The sequence below is a fragment of the Phalacrocorax aristotelis genome, chromosome 1 (genome assembly GCF_949628215.1).
Source record: "Phalacrocorax aristotelis chromosome 1, bGulAri2.1, whole genome shotgun sequence".
Lineage (NCBI taxonomy): Eukaryota > Metazoa > Chordata > Aves > Suliformes > Phalacrocoracidae > Phalacrocorax > Phalacrocorax aristotelis.
The window spans coordinates 134,261,011-134,280,060 of record NC_134276.1 but is presented as its reverse complement, the minus strand read 5'-3'; the positions used below and the strand labels follow the sequence as shown (position 1 = coordinate 134,280,060).

Here is a 19,050-nt window from a genome sequence, read left to right as displayed (position 1 = left end):
TGTGGTGCCAACTGGATTTAACTCCATTCACCACAACTCTTTGGTCCTGGCCACCCAGCCAGTTTTGTAGATGGACATCACATTTACTAACCTGCAGTCAACTGGGACCTCCATGGTTAGCCAGGACTGCTGAGAAATGATAGTAAGTGGCTTGGTGAGCACTTCTGCCAGGTGCCTCAGAAGCCCTGCGTGGATCCTATCTGGGCCCAGAGACTTGTCTGTGCTTAGCAGGTCACTAACCATTTCCCCTTGGATTATGGGGGCTTCATTCTGCTCCCCTTCCTTGTCTTCCAACTCAGGGGGCTGGGTACCTGGAGAATAACTGGTCTTACTATTAAAGACTAAGGGAAAAAAGGCATTAAGTATCTCAGCCTTTTCCTTGTCCATTGTTACTATGTTTCCCCCCCACATCCAATAAAGGATGGAGATTCTCCTTAGCCCTGCTTTTGTTGCTAATTTTTTTATTGTCTTTTACAGCAGTAGCCAGATTAAGTTCTAGTTGGGCTTTGGCCCTTCTAATTTTCTCCCTTCATAATCTCACGACATCCCTGTAGTCCTCCTGAGTTGCCTGCTCCTTCTTCCAAAGGTTATAAACTCTTCTTTTTTTCCTAAATTCCAACCAAAGCTCTCTTTTCAGCCAGGCTGGTCTTTTCCCCTGCTGGCTCATCTTTTGGCACATGGAGACAGCCAGCTCCTGCACCTTTAAGAGTTCCTTCTTGAAGAATGTCCAGCCTTCCTGGACTTCTTTACCCCTCAGGACTGTCTCCCGGGGGACTCTGTCAACCGGTCTCTTAAACAGGCCAAAGTCTGCCCTCCGCAAGTCCAAAGTAGCAGTTCTGATGAATCCCCTCCCTACTTCTCCTACAATCGAAAACTCTATAATTTCATGATCACTATGCCCAAGACAGCCTCCAACCATCACATCACCCACAACTCCTTCTCTGATCATAAACAACAGGTCCAGCAGGGTGCCTTTCCTAGTTGGCTCACTCACCAACTGTGTCAGGAAGTTATCTTCCACACACTCCAGGAACCTCCTAGACTGTTTCCTCTCTGCTGTATTCTATTTCCAGCAGACCTCTGGTAAGTTGAAGTCCCCCATGAGAACAAGGGATAGCAATTTTGAGACTTCTCTCAGTTGCTTGTAGAATATTTTGTCTGTCTCTTCATTCTGGGTGGGTGGTCTGTAAAAGACTCCCACCATGATATCTGCCTTGTTGGTCTTCCCCTGCTTCTTACCAATAAACACTCAACCCTATTGTCACCATCATCAAGCTCTAGACAGTCAAAACACTCCTTAACATGCAGGGTTACCCCACCGCCTCTCCTTCTTTGCCTATCCCTTCTGAAGAGTTTATAGCCCTTCATTGCAGCACTCCAGTTGTGTGAGTGATCCCACCATGTTTCTGTGATGGAAGTTATATCATAGTTTTCCTGCTGCCACATGACTTACAGCTCCTCCAGTTTCTTGCTCATGCTGTGTGCATTGGTGTAGGTGCACTTCCTTTGGGCTATTGATCCTGCCACCTTTCCTATGTGACCATTCTCAGGTGCTTCTGTGGTTTCTTACACATCAGTAACCCTTGTGTCTTTGCTGCCCCATGGATCTCCGTCCCCTACCTCCACTGAGACAGCAGACCGAAGGACCTCAAACACTGGCATGCCACCCCCAGGCTTATCTTCAGTAAGCCTGTTTTTATCCCTTTCCCACTTCAAATCTAGTTTAAAGCTCTTTCAATGTGCCCTGCTAACTCCTGTGCAGGGATCCTTTTTCGCGTTTGAGACAGGTGTACCCCATCTGTTGCCAGTACGCCTGGTGTCATGTAAACTGACCCATGATCAAAAACCCCAAAATTCTGCTGTTGACACCAGGCTCAGAGCCATGTATTGATCTGCTGACTCTTCCTGTTTCCTCATCATTTCCTGCAACTGGAAGGATAGAGGAGAACACTACTTGTACTCCTGGTCCCTTAACCAGTCATCCCAAGGCCCTTAATCTTTCTTGATTGCCCTCGGCCTTCTTGTTGCAACTTCATTGCTGCCTACCTCAAAAATCAATAATGGATAAGTAGTCTGAGGGTAGGAAGCTTTCTCTTCACATCTTTAATCTGGGTCCCAGGGAATCAGCAGACTTCCCTAAGAAGTGGGTCCAGTCTGCATATTGCACCTTCTGTTCCCTTCAGAAGGGAGTCTCCTATGACAATGGCCTGTCTTTTTTTTCTTTATAGAAGCAGTTTTGATGCAGGGCATAAGCTGACTTAACCTTGGCAACACCTCCAAGCTAGACGAACTGTTGTCCTCGTTATTGTTTGCTTCCACTGGCAGAGCCTCATACCTATTTTCAAGGGCACCTGGGAAGGGCAGGTAGTCAGAGAGGAGACAAACCTGCTGCGCCAGGCAGGAACTTGTCACCCTTGCCCCCTATACCTTCAGTCACTGTGTTCAGCCAGGTGGAGAGAGGATAGGGAATCCTCCATATCATGTGTTCTTTCTGCTTGTTGGGCCTGCTTCAGGGAAGGTAGAGTGTGATTCCAGTACTCTACCTCTCTCTTTCTCTCCCTGATTCTCCTCAAACTACTTACCTCCTCCCGGAGCTCTGTCACTAAGCAGATGAGTTCCTCTACCTGGACACATGTCCCACAGGTGTGCTCACCACCCTGCTTTCCTTACAGAGTGTGTACTATGCATAGTCCTTCTGTGCTCCAACATACGTATCATGCTTGCACTGGACTCCATCAACCTGAGATTTCAATATAAAGGTTAGTTCTATACACAGGGAAAAAGAGACTTTCTTGTAGCCTTATGCACTCCTCTCCTACCATTCATTGCAACCTAGAAAAGGATGCAGGGATTAGTTGCAACCTTGTTCAATGACTGGAGATGGCATTCCTGTCCACCTCACCCTGTATGGTGCTGTGTTTTGGATTTGTGACTAAAACAGCTTTGATAACACACCTGTGTTTTGTCTATTGCTAAGCAGTGCTTGCACAGCATCAAAACTTTCTCTTTTTTCCACTTAGCCCCCTCCAGCAGGTTGGAGGTATACAAGAATGTGGAGAGGACAAGCAGGACAGCTGACCCAAACCCAAACTGACCAAAAGGATATTGTATGCCATATAACATCACACTCAGAAATAAAAATTGAGGGGAGAGGGGTTTTTGGAAGGTGGCCATTGCTCAGAGACTAGCTGGGCATCAGTCTGCTTGTGGAAGGTGGTGAGTGATTGCCTTTGCATCACTTCTCCCCATCCCCTCCTCCTCCCCGCCCCCTGTCCTCTTTGATAAACTATGTTTATCTCAACCCATGAGATTCCTTGCTTTAGCTCTTCCCATCCTGCTGGAGTTGTAGGGGGGAATGACTGAGATACTGTGTGGTGCTTAGCTGCGGGCAGGGGTCAACCTACCACAAAGTGAGAAAAGAAAACCTCCAGAGTCTCTCTGCTGTACACACACTCAGGCTTCCATACAGCTACAGCAAGTCCCCATACTGAAATGTGTGCACATACATGCATCCCACCATTTGGTCTAATCCGCTCACTGCATCAGCCCACCATTTACACCAGGACAACACTAGTGCTATGAATTGTCAAGGGATGCATCATGGCCAGTGGGATCTGAATAAGTGCCGAGAGGAAGTGGTGTGTGACACTGGTTGGTAACCTCCTTCTACAGGGTACAGAGGCATCCATCTAGTGACTTACCTGCTACCTCACGTGATCTGTTGCTTGCAGGGAGGCTGGACTGCAGAGACCACTAAGGCATGTCTGGACTTTGGCCTGCTACCCCTGGCTTACTCATCCATGTGTGCACCAGTAACACTGTCAAGGGAGACCTTGACAAACCGAGAGTGGCTACAGGGCACTGGGACCCAGGTGCTGTTCTCCTTGGTCCTGCCAGTGGAGATGAAAGGCTTGGGTAGGAGATCAGCCAACCCATGGGTTAACACCTGATGGCACGGACAGAGCTTTGGCTTTTATGACCACTGACCCCCTCTTTGAGGAATAGGGAGTGCTGAGGAGACACAGGATGCCACACAGGGGCAGAGCAGGTGTGCTGATAACAGGCTCCACTGACCTTCCCAGGCAAGGGAAGGTGATGAATTGGGTCACGGTCCATCCAGAGAGTCCAGTCAGGAGAAGGAGATGGGGTCAGCATGTCAGGACCTGGAGTGCATCCGTGTTCTAGGAGTTTAGTTGGCTAAGTTAGAGTTTAGGTGGCTGAGTCCAAGTCCAGCTCCTTTGCTGATAAGAGCTGTTGGGAAGAAAGCTAGGAGCAAGGGCCTGTCCCTCCTTTCCCCTGGGAACTGTTTTTAAGCAGAGGCCTTGCTGCTGGTTCCTGCCTGCGCTCCATCACAGCTATACGTCTATGGCTGATCTTGAACCCGCACCGTCTGGACCTTGACCCAGACTCACTGGTTCAGGTTCTTGGCTGACCTTGGATCTGTCTCATCAGTATGGACTTGCTGGGGGAATCGCTGGGCTGCATGTGACCCGCTGTCTTTGGACCTCACCATGACCTGGACGTGCCGTTCTGCATGCTGGCTCCTTCTTGGTGGGGCCACTGCTTGCACCAGCCCTGTTTATTGCGTTCTGCTCCTGACTAGCCTTCCGTGGTGGAGCAGCTAGCCCTCACTGCTGTCTGACTCAGAGGCAGTACTGCTGACAGGCTGCAATGTAGGTCCAAGGCCCACCCAGAGGTGAGTGAGATGCATAGCAAGATTACAGCCCTGAACTTGAGGAAAGCAGGCTTTGGCAGTGGTCACAGCACCAAGCCTGTCAGAGTCCAAGGAGTATGTGCAGAGTATTCAACATGCTAATGATTTCTTGGTATTACCTGTGTGCCTATTTTAGCCATATACAGTACATGCAAGGCAGCTGCGGTAGTAAACAAATTTCAAATATTTACTTTATTCCTGAGCATGAATGTGAGCAGGAAGTATCAAGTAGCACTTTAATGTACTGATATCCACACTCAAGCTTGCCTTGTGGATACCTGTACAAGCCTATAGTCAAAGAATCCTAATGGTTAGTGAAGTAAAGTTTTGTTGTGCAGAAGCCATCTTAGTTAAACTCGGTTACATAACCATCAACTTGGCATTTAATAACTATTTTAAACAATTATGTAGTGCTTTTTACGTGGTGATATCAGACACACGTCTGTATTCTGCAAACTACCTGCAGGTCTCCCTCACATTCCCCTTTATAGATGCAAGGTTTGCTATATACCAGTGCTTTGGTGTTATAGCTTACTTCAAGGAGATAACCCTGAAGGATTACAGGCTGTTCAGGAAAGACGGGGTGGGCTTGTACCCTGTGAAAAGGGGTGTGTTGGATGTATGGAGCTTTACCTTGGGACAGTTGATGAACCAATGGAGAGTGTGAGTTAGGGCCGGAGAGCAAATGAGTGCAGTTGATGTAACATGAAGTGTCTGCTACCACATCACCTGATCAGGAAGAGGCAGATGAAGCCTCCTTCAGGAACCATCCCCTAAGAGCTCTTCTGCAGTTGGAAGATCTTACAGTGATGAGAACTGTATTGACGTTTTTTCACTTCCTGGGGGACTACTCAGAGAACCTGATCCCAGATGCAGATATTTACACATTTTGCAAAATATACTTTGGGCTAAGTGAACTCTCTGAATCCAATAAATTTGAAAACAATTCTGTCTCCTGTTGCCATCTTCTGTACACGTGTAACTAGACTTGGGACATTTCGAGATCACAAGGTGTAGAAGATCCTAGGTGGTCCATTTTGATTGGTTGCCACCCTAAGACCTTGCTGAGTTTTCCTGTGCCCTTCCAAACCTTTCTGCCCTGTGCCGTTTAGGTTACGGGGATTACAGCTCCACGGCCTTTACCCTAGAAAGCCCTCGTGCACGTAGTCCTGGCTGCCAGGGGGACCAAAGAAGGCAGGGTCCCGTCGACTCCCCTGACTCTACGACCTGACTCGCCGCGGGGGGCGAGTTGGTCCTGCCAAAGGGGAGGTGCTATCGCGCCCCCGCGCCGCAGCGGCCCCCCGGGCGGGACCCCCATCTCCGACTACAGGGCCCCGCCCGCACGGACGGGCGGAAGGACGGAGGGAGGGAGGTAGGCTGCGCTGGACGGGCTTGCTGTCCCGCCCCCGGGGTGCAGTCTGCCTCGCCCGATTATGCCACCTGTGCTCTAAAGTTTAGAGTTGTTTCAACCTTTCTGCGGTCTTACTTCCACCCCGAGGCGTGGGCAGGCGGAGGAGAGCCGCACCGGCCAGCGCGCAGGGCTCGTACCGCGCCTCCGTCCGGGCGCCTGCACGAAGCGGCGGGAAGGGGGGGGTGGGAAGTATCGTGGGCCAAAAGAGCCGGGGGAGGAAAAAGAACAGGACCGTGCACAGCCAAATCGTTCTCCTAGCGAAGCTGCTGGCGGAAAGGTACTCGCGGCAGCTGCTTCACCCTTCTTTGGCAGAGCGCCGGTGTCTCAACAGGGCCTTGCTCTTCCGCTGCGGTCTGCCTGTTGCAAGCTTTGCTTCCTGCAAGGGGCTGTCTGGAAGAGAACATCGCCTTTGCGGGCTCTGAGGGGCCGAGCAGGAGCTTAGCAGGTTCAGGGCGGCCGGCAAGGGATAGCCGTTGCTAGCCCCTGCCCTGTTCCCAGGCGCTGACCAGCGACCTTGGCGCCTCTCGGGACAGCGGGCTGTACCTCGCGGCGGGCGCTGCGCCGGCGGCGGGCGGGGCTTGGAACGGCTGGCGCGGGGGGAGGAGCACCCCCGGCTGCTGGCGGGGGGTGGGGTGCTGCTCCGCTGGCGGCGGTACTGGCGTGGCAGGGCGGAGGTTCCGAAACCGCTGGGAGAGGCGCCCGGGTCCTTAACTCGCTGTCGGGTTGGAAGGCAGCAGGATTAGAACCGTAGCGGCTGGCAAGCAGGCTGCTCCTGCCTGCCGGCGTGGCCTCTAAGCGTGGGTTTAGGATTACTTAAGTCCACCCTACCTTGTTTACTTTCTTACTACAGCACTGGAGCAGCACGGGTGAGAAGCCTGCATTCAGAACGACAGCTGAGTGTGGTGGAGTGTGAGGTGTCGTGGCTTCTCCTACACAGAGAATATTTCGTAAAGGTGGTGCGTAAAAGCGCTGTTGACTGATAGCCTATATTTGCACTCCCGCATTCCTCATGTAGCTTCGTGTTAAGGCCGATAGGCAGCGCCACGGGGAAATCACTTTATGGCCTGGGTACTTCAGGAGCTGCCCAGTTGGTTTTCAGGGTTCGCTTCCCTGCGGATACAAAAGACAATTGAGTTTGTGGCTGGTGACTGCCCTCGGGGTGGGAACAGGCCCACCAAGTACTTAGTGAAGAGGAAGGCAGTGCTGCTACTGATGGTTGTAGAAATGATTCTTGTGTTCCCCTACAACAGCTCGGTGACAGTCTTACACTGCTGTAGCACTAGAGTGGTATCTGATTTAGTTTTCTGTCTTTCTTGATACTGAATGCTTATGATGGCTGTAAATGACAGTTATAAAATAAACTTACTGCTACCAGGTTAATAGATTTCTTAATATATACCTATAGAACAGATTACGACTGCGTGTAATGAAACTTGGATAGGGTCACAATTGGGAGAATGGTGAAATCCCTCTGGAACACTTTGACTAATTTTACATACTTCTCTATTTTCTTAGTTGCAACTTTCTGGTTTTCAGCAAGTTTCCAGGTTAGTTTCACTTTTCTTTTTAGATGGCATATATGAATTATTCTGATGCACTGGTAAAAGTTTATTGGTTGTCTGTGGGATGTCCTGAGGACTCAGGTATCTGGTCCCCAAATTTATCATTAGGGACTTCAGTATCGTACAACTCAGAAGGTAACTGTTACACCCAAAATTAAACGTCAGTCTCTCTTCTTTATACTAAATGTGCATCTTTATTGACATAAAGAAAAATCAAAAGTCAGCGTTTCAGGTACAAAAAGCATAAGTATTCTGTGACTGGATTAAGCAGCAAATGAGACTTAGGGCAGTAACAGTTTAGTCTCCTGGTCTCCCAGCTCTTGGAGACTTAAGTTCACTGCTGCTGAAATGAGGGAGGTTCCATGTGAGACACCTGTCCCCCATTTTTTCTTCCTATCTTGTGATGGACTAGAAGAGAACTGTAGAGAAATTAGCAGAAATTAATGTGCTAAAGCACATTACTCTGCAAGCGTTTCTTGTGGTTTCTTTAGCCCACAGGATACACGTGCTGCTTGTGACAGATCTCTCTGTTTTCTTCCTCTTTCTGTTCTCTGACAAATTATATAGTTGTTTTTGTAGATGGGTAAATGGTAGCCATATAGAGGAGTAAAGATATAGTGGTCTGTCCTGATTCCCTCTCCATCGTTTGCTAATTTGTAGTATAAGTATATATGAATCAAAGTTTTACATATAAGGAGGGAGTAATGCATCCTTAGGGTTTTATTTCTTGTGTTAAAAATGCAGATTTAATCATTTTAGGTTAAACTTGGTGTAAAAACATATTTGATTCCACGGTCCAAGGCTTATTCATGCAGAAGCACCAGGTTGCCTGTGTCAAGAAACTGACCAAAACTCAATTGAACTCTGACTTTGGAGCTCTCTCCAGGTCAGGCCTAGAGTTTTTAGGCTAAATCTGATTTATTTTTTATCCTAAGAGAAAACAAAAAAATTGGTGATAAGTATCCAATCTGCCTCATTAGTCACTATGAGATTTATTGTGTATCGTGTCTCAGTCTAATTTGACTTCCTTCTCATGCACTCCTTCTGCTGTGCTTCTGTATCATGTGTTTTGTTCTGTTTTGTCCTAGACTACCCCTTGCCCTGATATAATTTCTGCCAAAAATAATGTGAAGTAGCCATACCTGTTGCATGGTGGCAAGTTGCTACATTGCTGAGCCATGGCCAGGGTATGTGCCCCTTTGAAGAGCCTGCAACCTCCAGAGAGCCACACCAGAAGATATTCTCCCCGTCTGCAGTATCATGCAATAGCCCCTTTCTCCTCACATGACTCATCTTTTCCCTTAGTCTCACAGAGGGGGTGCAAAGAAAGGTGAAAGGTCTTGCTGGGGAACTTCCGTTTGTTAGAGAGCAGTGTAAATGGAGGCAGAGATCCTGCATAATTGCAAGAATAACTTCTTGACCAGTTGACTCATAGAGAATGTGGAAGTTGTATTTCCACTTGAAAGCAGTGCTGAATTAAAATCCAATTAAGAATCTGTAATGGTGCATATTTAATTGTTTGTGTTGCTAGAGCTTTTTTGTAGAACTAAACAGGATGAGATATGCCAAGCCTACTAATCAAATACAGATAAGGCGATTTGTTTATATGTTTCCCAAACATTGGAAGTGAGCCATGGAGAAGAGATAGCATGAAGGTTATCTTGTACTACATATAGGAAAACATGACACTTCTTGTATCATATTTTACCATTACTTTTTACAATGGAAAAACAGTAGACTAGCAAATTAAATATTCCCATGCCTCACTCACATGATCTTGTCCCATGCAAATTGTCCCACGGGCTCAGGTAAAGGTGGTTTCCAAGAGCAAGTTTATAGTTTTAGAAATTCTGACAATTTTCAAAAGAATTCTTGCAACCCCAACTGCAAACCAAGTGCCAAATAACTAATGAGACACTTGGAACATGTCTCTCAGGTCTTCTAGTGCAACTTGCATTAGCTTGGGTCCACTAAGGTCATTGGCAGAGTAGACTGAAATTTTCCACTAACATTTTTTCATTAAAAATTAATTTTTATTTTAAGAGAATATTTAATTTTTATATCAAAATCCTTTAATTTAGGTTAAAGACGTAACATTCCTTGAAGAACTAGAAATAGAGAGTATATTTTAGATTTCAAGCCAAATTTTTGTTGGTTTCAGGCAGATAAATGGTTTTGATTTTTTTTTCAGAAGTTACATTTTTAGCAAGGACTTTTGGAGGAGGCAGAATATTTCAAGAGGGCTTTTTTTTTTTTTGTGAAAATGGTGTACTTTAAAGATGTTCTTGTCAACCAGATTTCACTAGCTGAAAGTAGCTCCATTTAGCAGTGAGTCATTAGGAAAACCTGAAAGATAAGACAATTAAAAGGAACACATACTGCTTTACTTAAACTTTTCCATGCCTTTACTTTGGGTATGTGTGTCTGTTTCCAATGCAAATAATTTGTCAACAAATGGAACAGCTCATATGAATTGGCAGTACCTCCTGCCAGAACATCATATTACAGGGTACACCATTTATTAATATAATGCTGTTGATAATGTCATTATTTGCATTTAATTTCAGTGCTTGGGGCAATGCAACAGAATAAATCATGCAGTCAGATGGAGTCAGCATGGTTTTGACTTCACCATACTTGAAATATGTTGCATATGTTCTTAACAATAAGTTTTACTTCTCTGAACTAACATTTTATGTTTTGGAAATAAGTCAAAAAAATGGTAATGTAGTCCTATATAGTTCTATAATAGTTCTGATACAAGTTCTATAACTGCTAATGTCACTACTGTTTGCATGCAAACATTTATAAAAAATAATGCTGCAGCCACAAATGTTAGCCAGAGTTGTTACCCAAAATACATAACTGGCCAAATAGTATTTGTATGCAGTAAGGATTTATTGATAAGTTAGAGAGATAGAGACAGAATTTGTGGGAATAACACACACACAGATACACATACGCACTTATACCATCATCCTGCTCAGGTGTTGGGTAGGTCAACTGTTTCTTGAAACTCAAGGTTCTTGCAACCAGCAGGCAGGCAAGGAACAAGAGGGAGGGAGAACAGGTCTTCTTGAAGATGGTGTCCTTGAATAAGGCAAGAAGAGTAGGTAGAGGGAGAGAAAGAGAGCCTGGGTCCTTGAAGCAGAGACTACAGGCAGGGTGCTCTCACAGCTCTGATGAACCAGTGATTATTCTGCAACAGTGATTTCCATTACATTGGTTGCCCCTAAATTTAGTGTCCTTTTATAAGAAGTTTGCATCTCCAGACAGTTCTTGGCTTTTAATTTCTTAAATTCCTTAAAAAGGAACTATTTAAAGCAATGAAGCAAGAGGAAAAGATGCTTTTCCACTAAAATCCTAGATACTTTGCTTTCCCTCTCAAGGAGCCTAGCAGCGCTAAGCAGGTCCATTTAGCTTCACCCTGCCGTTTAAGTAAGAATCCCTAAGAACTACTAATATTTATGCAATAAAAATTAGAAAAAATAGTGCTGGAAGGACAGTGAGAGTTTCTGTGATTATTGTTGCCTGCACATTAGTTGTTTTTCATTGAAGGAGCAGTATGGGGAATAAATCAGTCTGCCTGCTTCCTTTGCTTGCCTCTGTAACAGACATCTTAAATCTTTGGACATCTTAATTTTAATACATGGATAGTTTTGTTTACTAGTTCCATAGAGGCCAGCAAGAAGCCAGACAGGCAATTTTTTTCTTCCATCTGTGTGGGAAGCTAGCCTTTCGGAGAGAGAAATTTTCTTTCAAACCCAGTGAAAACTAGTTGCCTGGATGGAGATGTTAAAAATATAAAAAGTTAATGAGGATCACCAGAGGGTTGGGATCCTGCATCTTTGTGCACAGAAGTGGCATAGTTTGGGTTTTTTCCAACACTTGGATTTGTGGATTCATCTAGGGACAAATGCCAAGAGGCGAGTCAATGGTCTCTCTCCAAATTCTTTGGTAGACTCTTTTGGAATCATTACTGCTGTCACTTTAAGCATCTTTCATTATTTTCTCCTGTTTCCCAGTTAATATTGTGGAGACTGTGCTTCTGATACATGACCTGGGTTTTTTTGCTTTCTTCTTTAGTTTTAGGTATGTTTTTTTTCCTTAACCAGTCATCATCTGAAAATGAGGAATTTCATTTATATGATTACAATGTATTTATAACCTACACCACCTTCTCCCAGGTCTTTTCCCCCCTTGGTTTCTGCTCATCACCCTTACCTTGAAATAAACTGGAAGTAATTTTATGGAAATCTAAAAAATTGTGGTATAAATAAAGTTTTAAGCTTGTATTAGGCAGAATATCAAAGTAGGTGATTCTAATGGCTCCCTTAATCTTTAAAAGCTACAGTCAGGGCTGGTTGGAGAGTTTCTATTAAGACTGATTGTAAACAGAATTTTTTTCTCCCACACAAATTTATTCACAGGAAAGAAATTTCTACATAATTTAAAATTTATATATTTTTTTAAAGCCAATGGATGCAGGATTCCTTTGTTGTATGCCTTTGCTGCTCCCCTGAAATTATTTCCATGACACATTTCTTTCAGAGTATTCTGTTGTGGTCCTTCATAGTAACTTCAGCCTGCCTCAGATCTCTCCCTCCACAGCTGAACTCCCCAAACCCACCCCATGGTGCACTATCTCCTAAGATGAAGAATCATGAGAGATTGTGTGCATCATGAGAGAAGTTACCTAGCCAGTGAATTCAGGTTGTGGGGAAGAAAAGCAGCTTTTATGACACATATCAATGCCTTTCTGAACCAAAAGTGCTAGGCTTCCAGTATTTTACTTGAAAAGTCAAAATCAGAGGAATGAAAGTCCCATTTTTCATATAGTTCAGTCCAGGTGTTCATATGGTTAGGTCAGGCTTTATAATGCTTCCATGAGAGCTTAAAGGGTAATTGTCTTAGTCATAGTAGAGGAAAAAAAATACGGATTTTTTTTGAGGGGCTCACAACTTTGTATTGTTAGTTGATTTAAGTGTGGGACCTGAATTTTTACCTTGAATGGTCGTAAAATATTTAAAAATTGGCTAAAAGTAACGTTGAGGTCCACTGGTGTATTCATCTTTCATAAGGTATGATCACCTATGCCATTATTTGCAGATTTGTGTTTGGTCTGTTCTTCCATGATGGCAGTTGAACTACCTTTGCAGTCAGTGGTTCAGTGCTCTACTTTCTTTATCACTGGATGGTTTTTCATGTCTAGCTTGTCTGCCATGTTACAGCACAAGATACTTATGTATTGCATTATGTGCATAGGGAGTATTTTTCTCCAATCCTGTATCTAGCAAACTTCTATGTACTTGAGGATGGTTATTGTGCTGTCTTTGGTCTTAGGTGTCCCATTCCTGTCATTTTCAGTAGGTCCTGCTTTTTTTGATTCTTGATTTTTCTTTTATGTGTTTTCTTGATGGGCCACTTGGCCTTAATTGAGCTAAATAAACTATAACTTTCCAGATTAAATTGAGAGGATTCTACAGCAGGGTTCACTGTATAACTGGACGAACACTTGTCCAAGGGCAGGGCACAGTAATAGGGAACAGAGAGACTTCTTCCAGCAGGCTTGTGCCAACTTAAAATAATTGTGGTGGTACATCTTAGTAGCTTTAGAAGCTTTTCAGCATAATGCTAAAAGATAACTAACTCTGACATTAAGTTAGTTCTGAAGAGGTCCCTGTTCATATGTCACGCATACTACGTTTTAACAATGATAATTCAGTTGTAGGAAAATACATTTCTTGTAGCAAAAGTATGCAATCTAATTTTTATTTTCCGGTGTTTGCAAAACAAATGTTATCTCTCATAAGAGTATTTTGTATGAATCCATGGTGACCTCAGTATTAAGTAAGCTTACTACAATTTCCTGCTGATGAGTCATGTTTTGAAGTGTGCTGCAGAAAGTTTGTACCTGTAGACAGACAGTAAAAAATATTTTACTGAAACCTAGAAACTCAGAGACATGAAGGTAAAACAGCTCGGTAAGTTTTTAACTATTACAATTAGGGAGAATGAGATTGTCACAAGTTATGACTTATAAAATCTGTGGATCGGCAGTGCTCTGTACCTCTAGACTTTGGTGATTTACAGTACACCTGACTGGAAAATCATGATGGAAATGTAATTTGAAATACTAACAGTGACCTGCCTTAGCAGACCAGTCCAAAAATACCTCATGATTAATCATCTGTAAAAACCTCGGAAAGCCCACATCCTTGTTTAGTATTATTTGTTAGCTATGCTTGTTTGCATCAGTTCATAATACGACCTATTTTGCATAGTGAAGTGTTTGTAGCTAAAAGAATAAAAATCAAAGGTCTTCATAGAACAGAATAGTCTTTTGAATTTGTAAGCCATTTGACTTCTAAAGGAGATGAATGAGTGAATGGAACTGTTGTAGAATTTAGTTTCTAGCTCAAATGGAATCCAATACATAGCATTAGTAGCAAGGCTTGCTAAAGCCTTAGGCTGCAAGCTGTGAACTTCCACCTAGATAGGCTGACCTATACTGAACAATTACTTAGCTTCATGAAGGAGGGCCCTGAAACTGGTGCAAACCAGAAAGATAAGGTAGCCACAACCATCAGCAGAAGCTGCAGCCATTAGTTAAGAAAAAGGAATGTCCCACCTGGAGACAGAGAAAGGATCCAATAAGGAAAAAGAAGACCCCAGACTCAAATATTGGTATTGGACCAAACCATTGTGTGAGGGGAGGGGAACTTCTATTGTAAGGGTATAATGGCCCAGGGATTTCTTTGTTTGGCGTCCCTCTCCAGAGGCACCCAGCTCAAGGGTTTTTTTACCACTCTACCACTCATTAAATTTGTCTGGTGTACGTGGTCAAATAAATTTGCCTGGTGTCAGAGACTCTGCTTCATGGAAACCTAGGGTCAAGCCTGAGGAGAGAGAAAGCACCTGAGAGTGCGATGTGTGAGCAAGGACCTGTGGGCTCAATGGAGCTGCCCGTTGCGAAGGGACTCTGGTCCTAGCAGTTACAGTGTCAGGTGGTGTGTGTGCAACTTCTTAAATGGTGTGTGAATGCTCAGGCAGCGCTTCTCCTTTAACAGAACTACCTGTGTTATTTGAAACTGGCCTTGGAGTAATTACATTGATGATCCAGTAACGTGGGGCAAATTGCAGTTTTAATCTTTCATGTTATTACCAGCATTTGCGAAGTATCAGGATGTCTAGGAACTACAATGAACTGTACAAGGTTTGGAAGTTTCCATAAGGATTAAGAATTTTAGTGTGTGCTCCAATTTAATTTTCTGCTGTATTCAAGATGCTTGCTGTATAGCAAGTTTTTGTGATGTGTATGAAAGGTGGGGCAACTTGTAAGAAGGTGAGGCTCCTGTGATGCATGTCATTTCATTTTGTGTATTGGAAGTATTTGGAAAGCAGGAATGATGTTTTCTGAATCGTGTATTTACTGCTTGCTGAATGTCAACAACTTCATCAAACTATATATATAGTGCCTTTTTGTTCCACCATTTTTAACCTGTTTTCATATTTATATTCTTTCAGATGCAATTGACTGTCTTATTACTTGCACAGTTTTTCTTAAGGTTTCTTAAGGAAGTCTAATGAACTGTGCAGAAACCACAGGCACTAGCAGCACTTACTATCATGATTAGCTTGGCCTGTTCCTGCAGTTGTGACCTTCTGAGAAACTGTTGAGAAGTGAAAAAGAAAAAAAAATGTATTACATCCAATACACTTGGAGTCTGGGTCAGATGTTGTCAAGACCATCTTTAGGCTGCACTTGTCCCACTGATTTTTGGTATTTTTAAACCTGTTTTTAAGTTAGTGTCAGTGCAAAGTTGAAACTGGTGGCCTGATTTTGGTTATGTCATATACTGGTGTCAGTCAAGAATGAGCTGTATTGAAATAAGTGAAGTTTAGGTGTGTAAAAGCAGTATGAAAGGAGAATCTTATTCAGATTGTTATACCACTGTAGTGTGAATGTGGCTTGCAGTGACATTTCCATCTTACTACCCCAAACGTATATATTCTTGGATGAAATGGAATCACGCAGGAGTTACTAGTAGTTAAGAAAGGATCATAGTTAGGAGTGGAAACTAACACCCGCGAATTTTAGAATATTCAAGGTAGTAAATAATGCTTAGGTCATATAGGAAGGTATTAGCAACAAATGCCTCATTAACAAGAACCTCCTAAAATAATGCAAATCAGTAGAACTTCAAGGACTGACAGAGGAAACAGCCTGCTACAAAGAAGGTTGTGAAGATGAGGGAAGGTCACAAATCAGGCAGCAGTGATGAAAGAGATCATCTTGCCCTAGAAGGTGCTGAAAAACCGGACAATTGCTGAAGCACAGTAACTGCGGGGTAGGTAATTCCAGCAGGGGGAGGTTGCGACCACTGACTCAATTGAGGCATGAAAGGACTACCCCCCTATACACTTTTGAGCATGCGCAGTGAATTAAAATCACACTGTAGCTTTAAACTTAAGTGGAAAAGTTAACAGACCAATGGAAGAAGAGGATGCTCATTCAGGTAAATTATTATGTATTAGACAGGCGTGGTGTGTTAACTGTCATGTATAAATGTTGAAAAGGAATTATAGTAGGTGTGCATGTTAGGAGGAAAGATCCCTTATGCACCTGGTGCCGAATAAAGTAATGTCTGCTCTTTAACATGCCCAGTGTTAAGGAGTTTTATTGCCAGTTTTTGATAATCTGATATACTTGTGGCTGGCTGTATAGAGTTAGAGCAAAGATTCCTCTAGCTCATATACTGTTTTTGAGGCTATCCAATATTGGAAACGTCAGGAAAGGGATTAAGAAACAGGGCAGCTATAGAGTGGTCTTTTCCTTCCTGTATATTCCCAGCTACTGATGGTTGGTCAGATTTTCTGAGCTAGAAAATTTCCTCCTAAGGGAAAGAGTAGAGCTGTTTAGTCAGCTGTAATAACCTAATGTCCTGTGTTATGTCTGTCCTATATTCTCTGTGAGAGCATTCCCTAGCCTTGTTAATTTTCCAGGGCCTGCTTGGCTGCCTGCACGGGTGCTCTGGCAGGCTTCAGTGTCTTTTGGGGTGTGGAGCACGATGAGCCCCAGCAGAGGCCTCGCCCGCTGTGGCCATGGGCAGTACCCAGTGCCTGCATGCTGTGTGCAGATGAAGGGGCAACAGCTCAGTTCAAATAGCTGATCTTACAGTTTATAAAGAGCCGCTGACTGCTGTACATTAAAATTGAAGTAAGACCAATTCTGAGGAGTTTCCTAAAACTGGGTGGTGTTGGGTGTAGCCATCCTTTGCCTTCTCTCAGAACGTTTTTTTCTTCTGCTGCTTGCAGCTCCACTGTTTGCACAACTCTGTGTTAGCAAGGATTTTGACAGCTAAGTTCTTTGGTCATTATGCCAAAATTATTTCAGCTTTGGAAAGTATTTGAACAACAGTCCTGGGATGATTGGAGTTGCAAAAGATATTGAGGGAGTGAGAGGAAAATTTACCTGTTTGCAGATTTTTGGCACATCATTTCCCAGGGGATTGGTGATTTGCTCATCAAAGTCCTAGTTTGGTTTGGAGTTTGCTGTTTGCAGTGCTTCTATGCTTACATGGGAAGTCCAACAGCCTGGCCCATAGCTATTGGAGAAATCACCTTGTCATGGAAAGCCACTGCAAACTCCAAGTGTAACAAACTGTACAACTAAAGTTCTTGGAAGATGCTGTGTTTTAAGAGGTATAAAGCACTGCCAGGTTTAAACTTAAGCATAGAATAAAGCAGACTCTGGCTGAGTTACTCTGTTTAGGTGATCAGAGCCTTTTCTCCTTAAGGAGCTGAGTAGGCAAGCTAAAGTTCTTGTTTCCTGCAATTCTACCTTCACAGCCATGCAATGCCAAGGCCTGTATGCTGAAGATAACATACATTTCAGATTCAGATAGTTCTCACTGGACTCTCTTAGAGTTGTTCCAGATTGTGCCAGTCATGCCAGATCAGAAACAGGCTATGTTCCTTTGTAATGGTCAAAAGTCCCTCAAAATGCTTCTCTCTGCTAGAGATTATGTGACAAATTTGTGGCTACTTTAGGTACACCTATGTAGAAAAACAGAAATGCAAATTCAAGATGCAGATATGAAGTCAATTTGTTGCATGTCGTCTGAGCCCTGGTAATTGTACACATGTTCTTAGCCTGTCACAAATAACACAGTACCTCAGTGAAATAGACTGTTTCTCTACTTGGTTTACTGATGTGATAATGAGTTAAGATCATATGGGGAGTCTTACAAATGTCAGGTGAGGCATGACAACCCATGTGCCAATAGTGCCTTTGAGCCCACAGGCTTTTGAGAAAGCCTGCTCCTTTTGTATTGATACTGTGTGTTGTACAATTTTACAAGTTTGGAGAGGAAAAACTATTTACATCTGACCTCCTATAATTAATTTAAGATAAAAGTATAGCCAAACATGAACATATACAGATGCAGGGGGTATAATACAAATATTCACAGAGGCTCTTCAGAATGCAATTAACTTAGAAGGTCTTCCCACCAAGTTCACTAGCAATTAATTTTCCTTCACATGTGGAAGTCAAAGCCAAGTAATAAGGATGAATCTAAGGAAATGTTTCAGTATTCAGTACTTAATTGATTTAAACACCATGATCCATCAGGTTCCATCAGTCATCGATCACCTTCTATTCTGTAGCTGTAATATGAATAGTATGCTAAAGCATCGGTTGCATATTGTGATATGTGGTGTTAAGATGATCACAGTCAAAAGGATACCAGTTGAATACTTGTAGTGATTTAAAATTATTTTTTCATTACCCATATTTCTTCTGTTTTCTTGTTCACATTAATAAGTTGTGTATATTTCTTGCTAAACTGGCAGATTTTGCTCTGAGAATTCTTTTCAGAGCTAGTTTTGTCCTCTCCTTCCGTCAGACTCTCCCTTCTCATTCATTGTCCCATTTGCAGTGTCTTTAGAGCAGCCCATCAAGGATAGGTGTTTTAAAAATCTTTTTCTCTTCTAAGCTTTAGTGCCTGATTAAAGAAATGATTGCTAAGAGATTGTGGAAAGTATCATTAAGAAGGTCTAATTTGTTCTTTTCCTTACCTTCCATGCACAGGTTTCAGATGAGAATTTGTGAGTGAATGGGATAGCAGCATCTGAAAATATTCTTGTGCTGAGATTGTGACAATGGACAGGATACAAGGAGACTGTGCCAGTCATGTAGCACCAGGAGATGGAGAGAGGAGCAGAGAAGACCCAGGACTAACTGTGCTGGGAAAAGCACATGAGTTCTTTCAGATTTGTGATCTGGAAGGTAAAGGCTTCATCACTCATCAAGACATGCAGGTAAAACAAAATTGCCTATGTGAAATGCCCAATGAGAG

General features: G+C 43.4%; 1 protein-coding gene across 10 annotated transcripts in view; it reads left to right on the top strand.

The window, feature by feature from the left end:
• Positions 1–5,829: 5,829 nt before the first annotated feature.
• The window catches only part of CRACR2A (calcium release activated channel regulator 2A), a 73,409-nt gene continuing 60,188 nt past the window's right edge, over positions 5,830–19,050 (top strand). For 3 of the 10 annotated variants that reach the window (XM_075109821.1, XM_075109811.1, XM_075109753.1), the window contains exons 1-3: positions 5,832–6,402; positions 6,976–7,081; positions 18,783–19,012. In XM_075109821.1, coding sequence (XP_074965922.1) covers positions 18,854–19,012 — 159 coding nt within the window. In that variant the 5' untranslated portion in view covers positions 5,832–6,402; positions 6,976–7,081; positions 18,783–18,853. Of the gene's footprint in view, positions 6,403–6,975; positions 7,082–14,354; positions 14,375–18,782; positions 19,013–19,050 lie in introns of those variants that run through there. The other 7 variants (XR_012663174.1, XR_012663170.1, XM_075109778.1 and 4 more) reach the window with 6 other exon arrangements.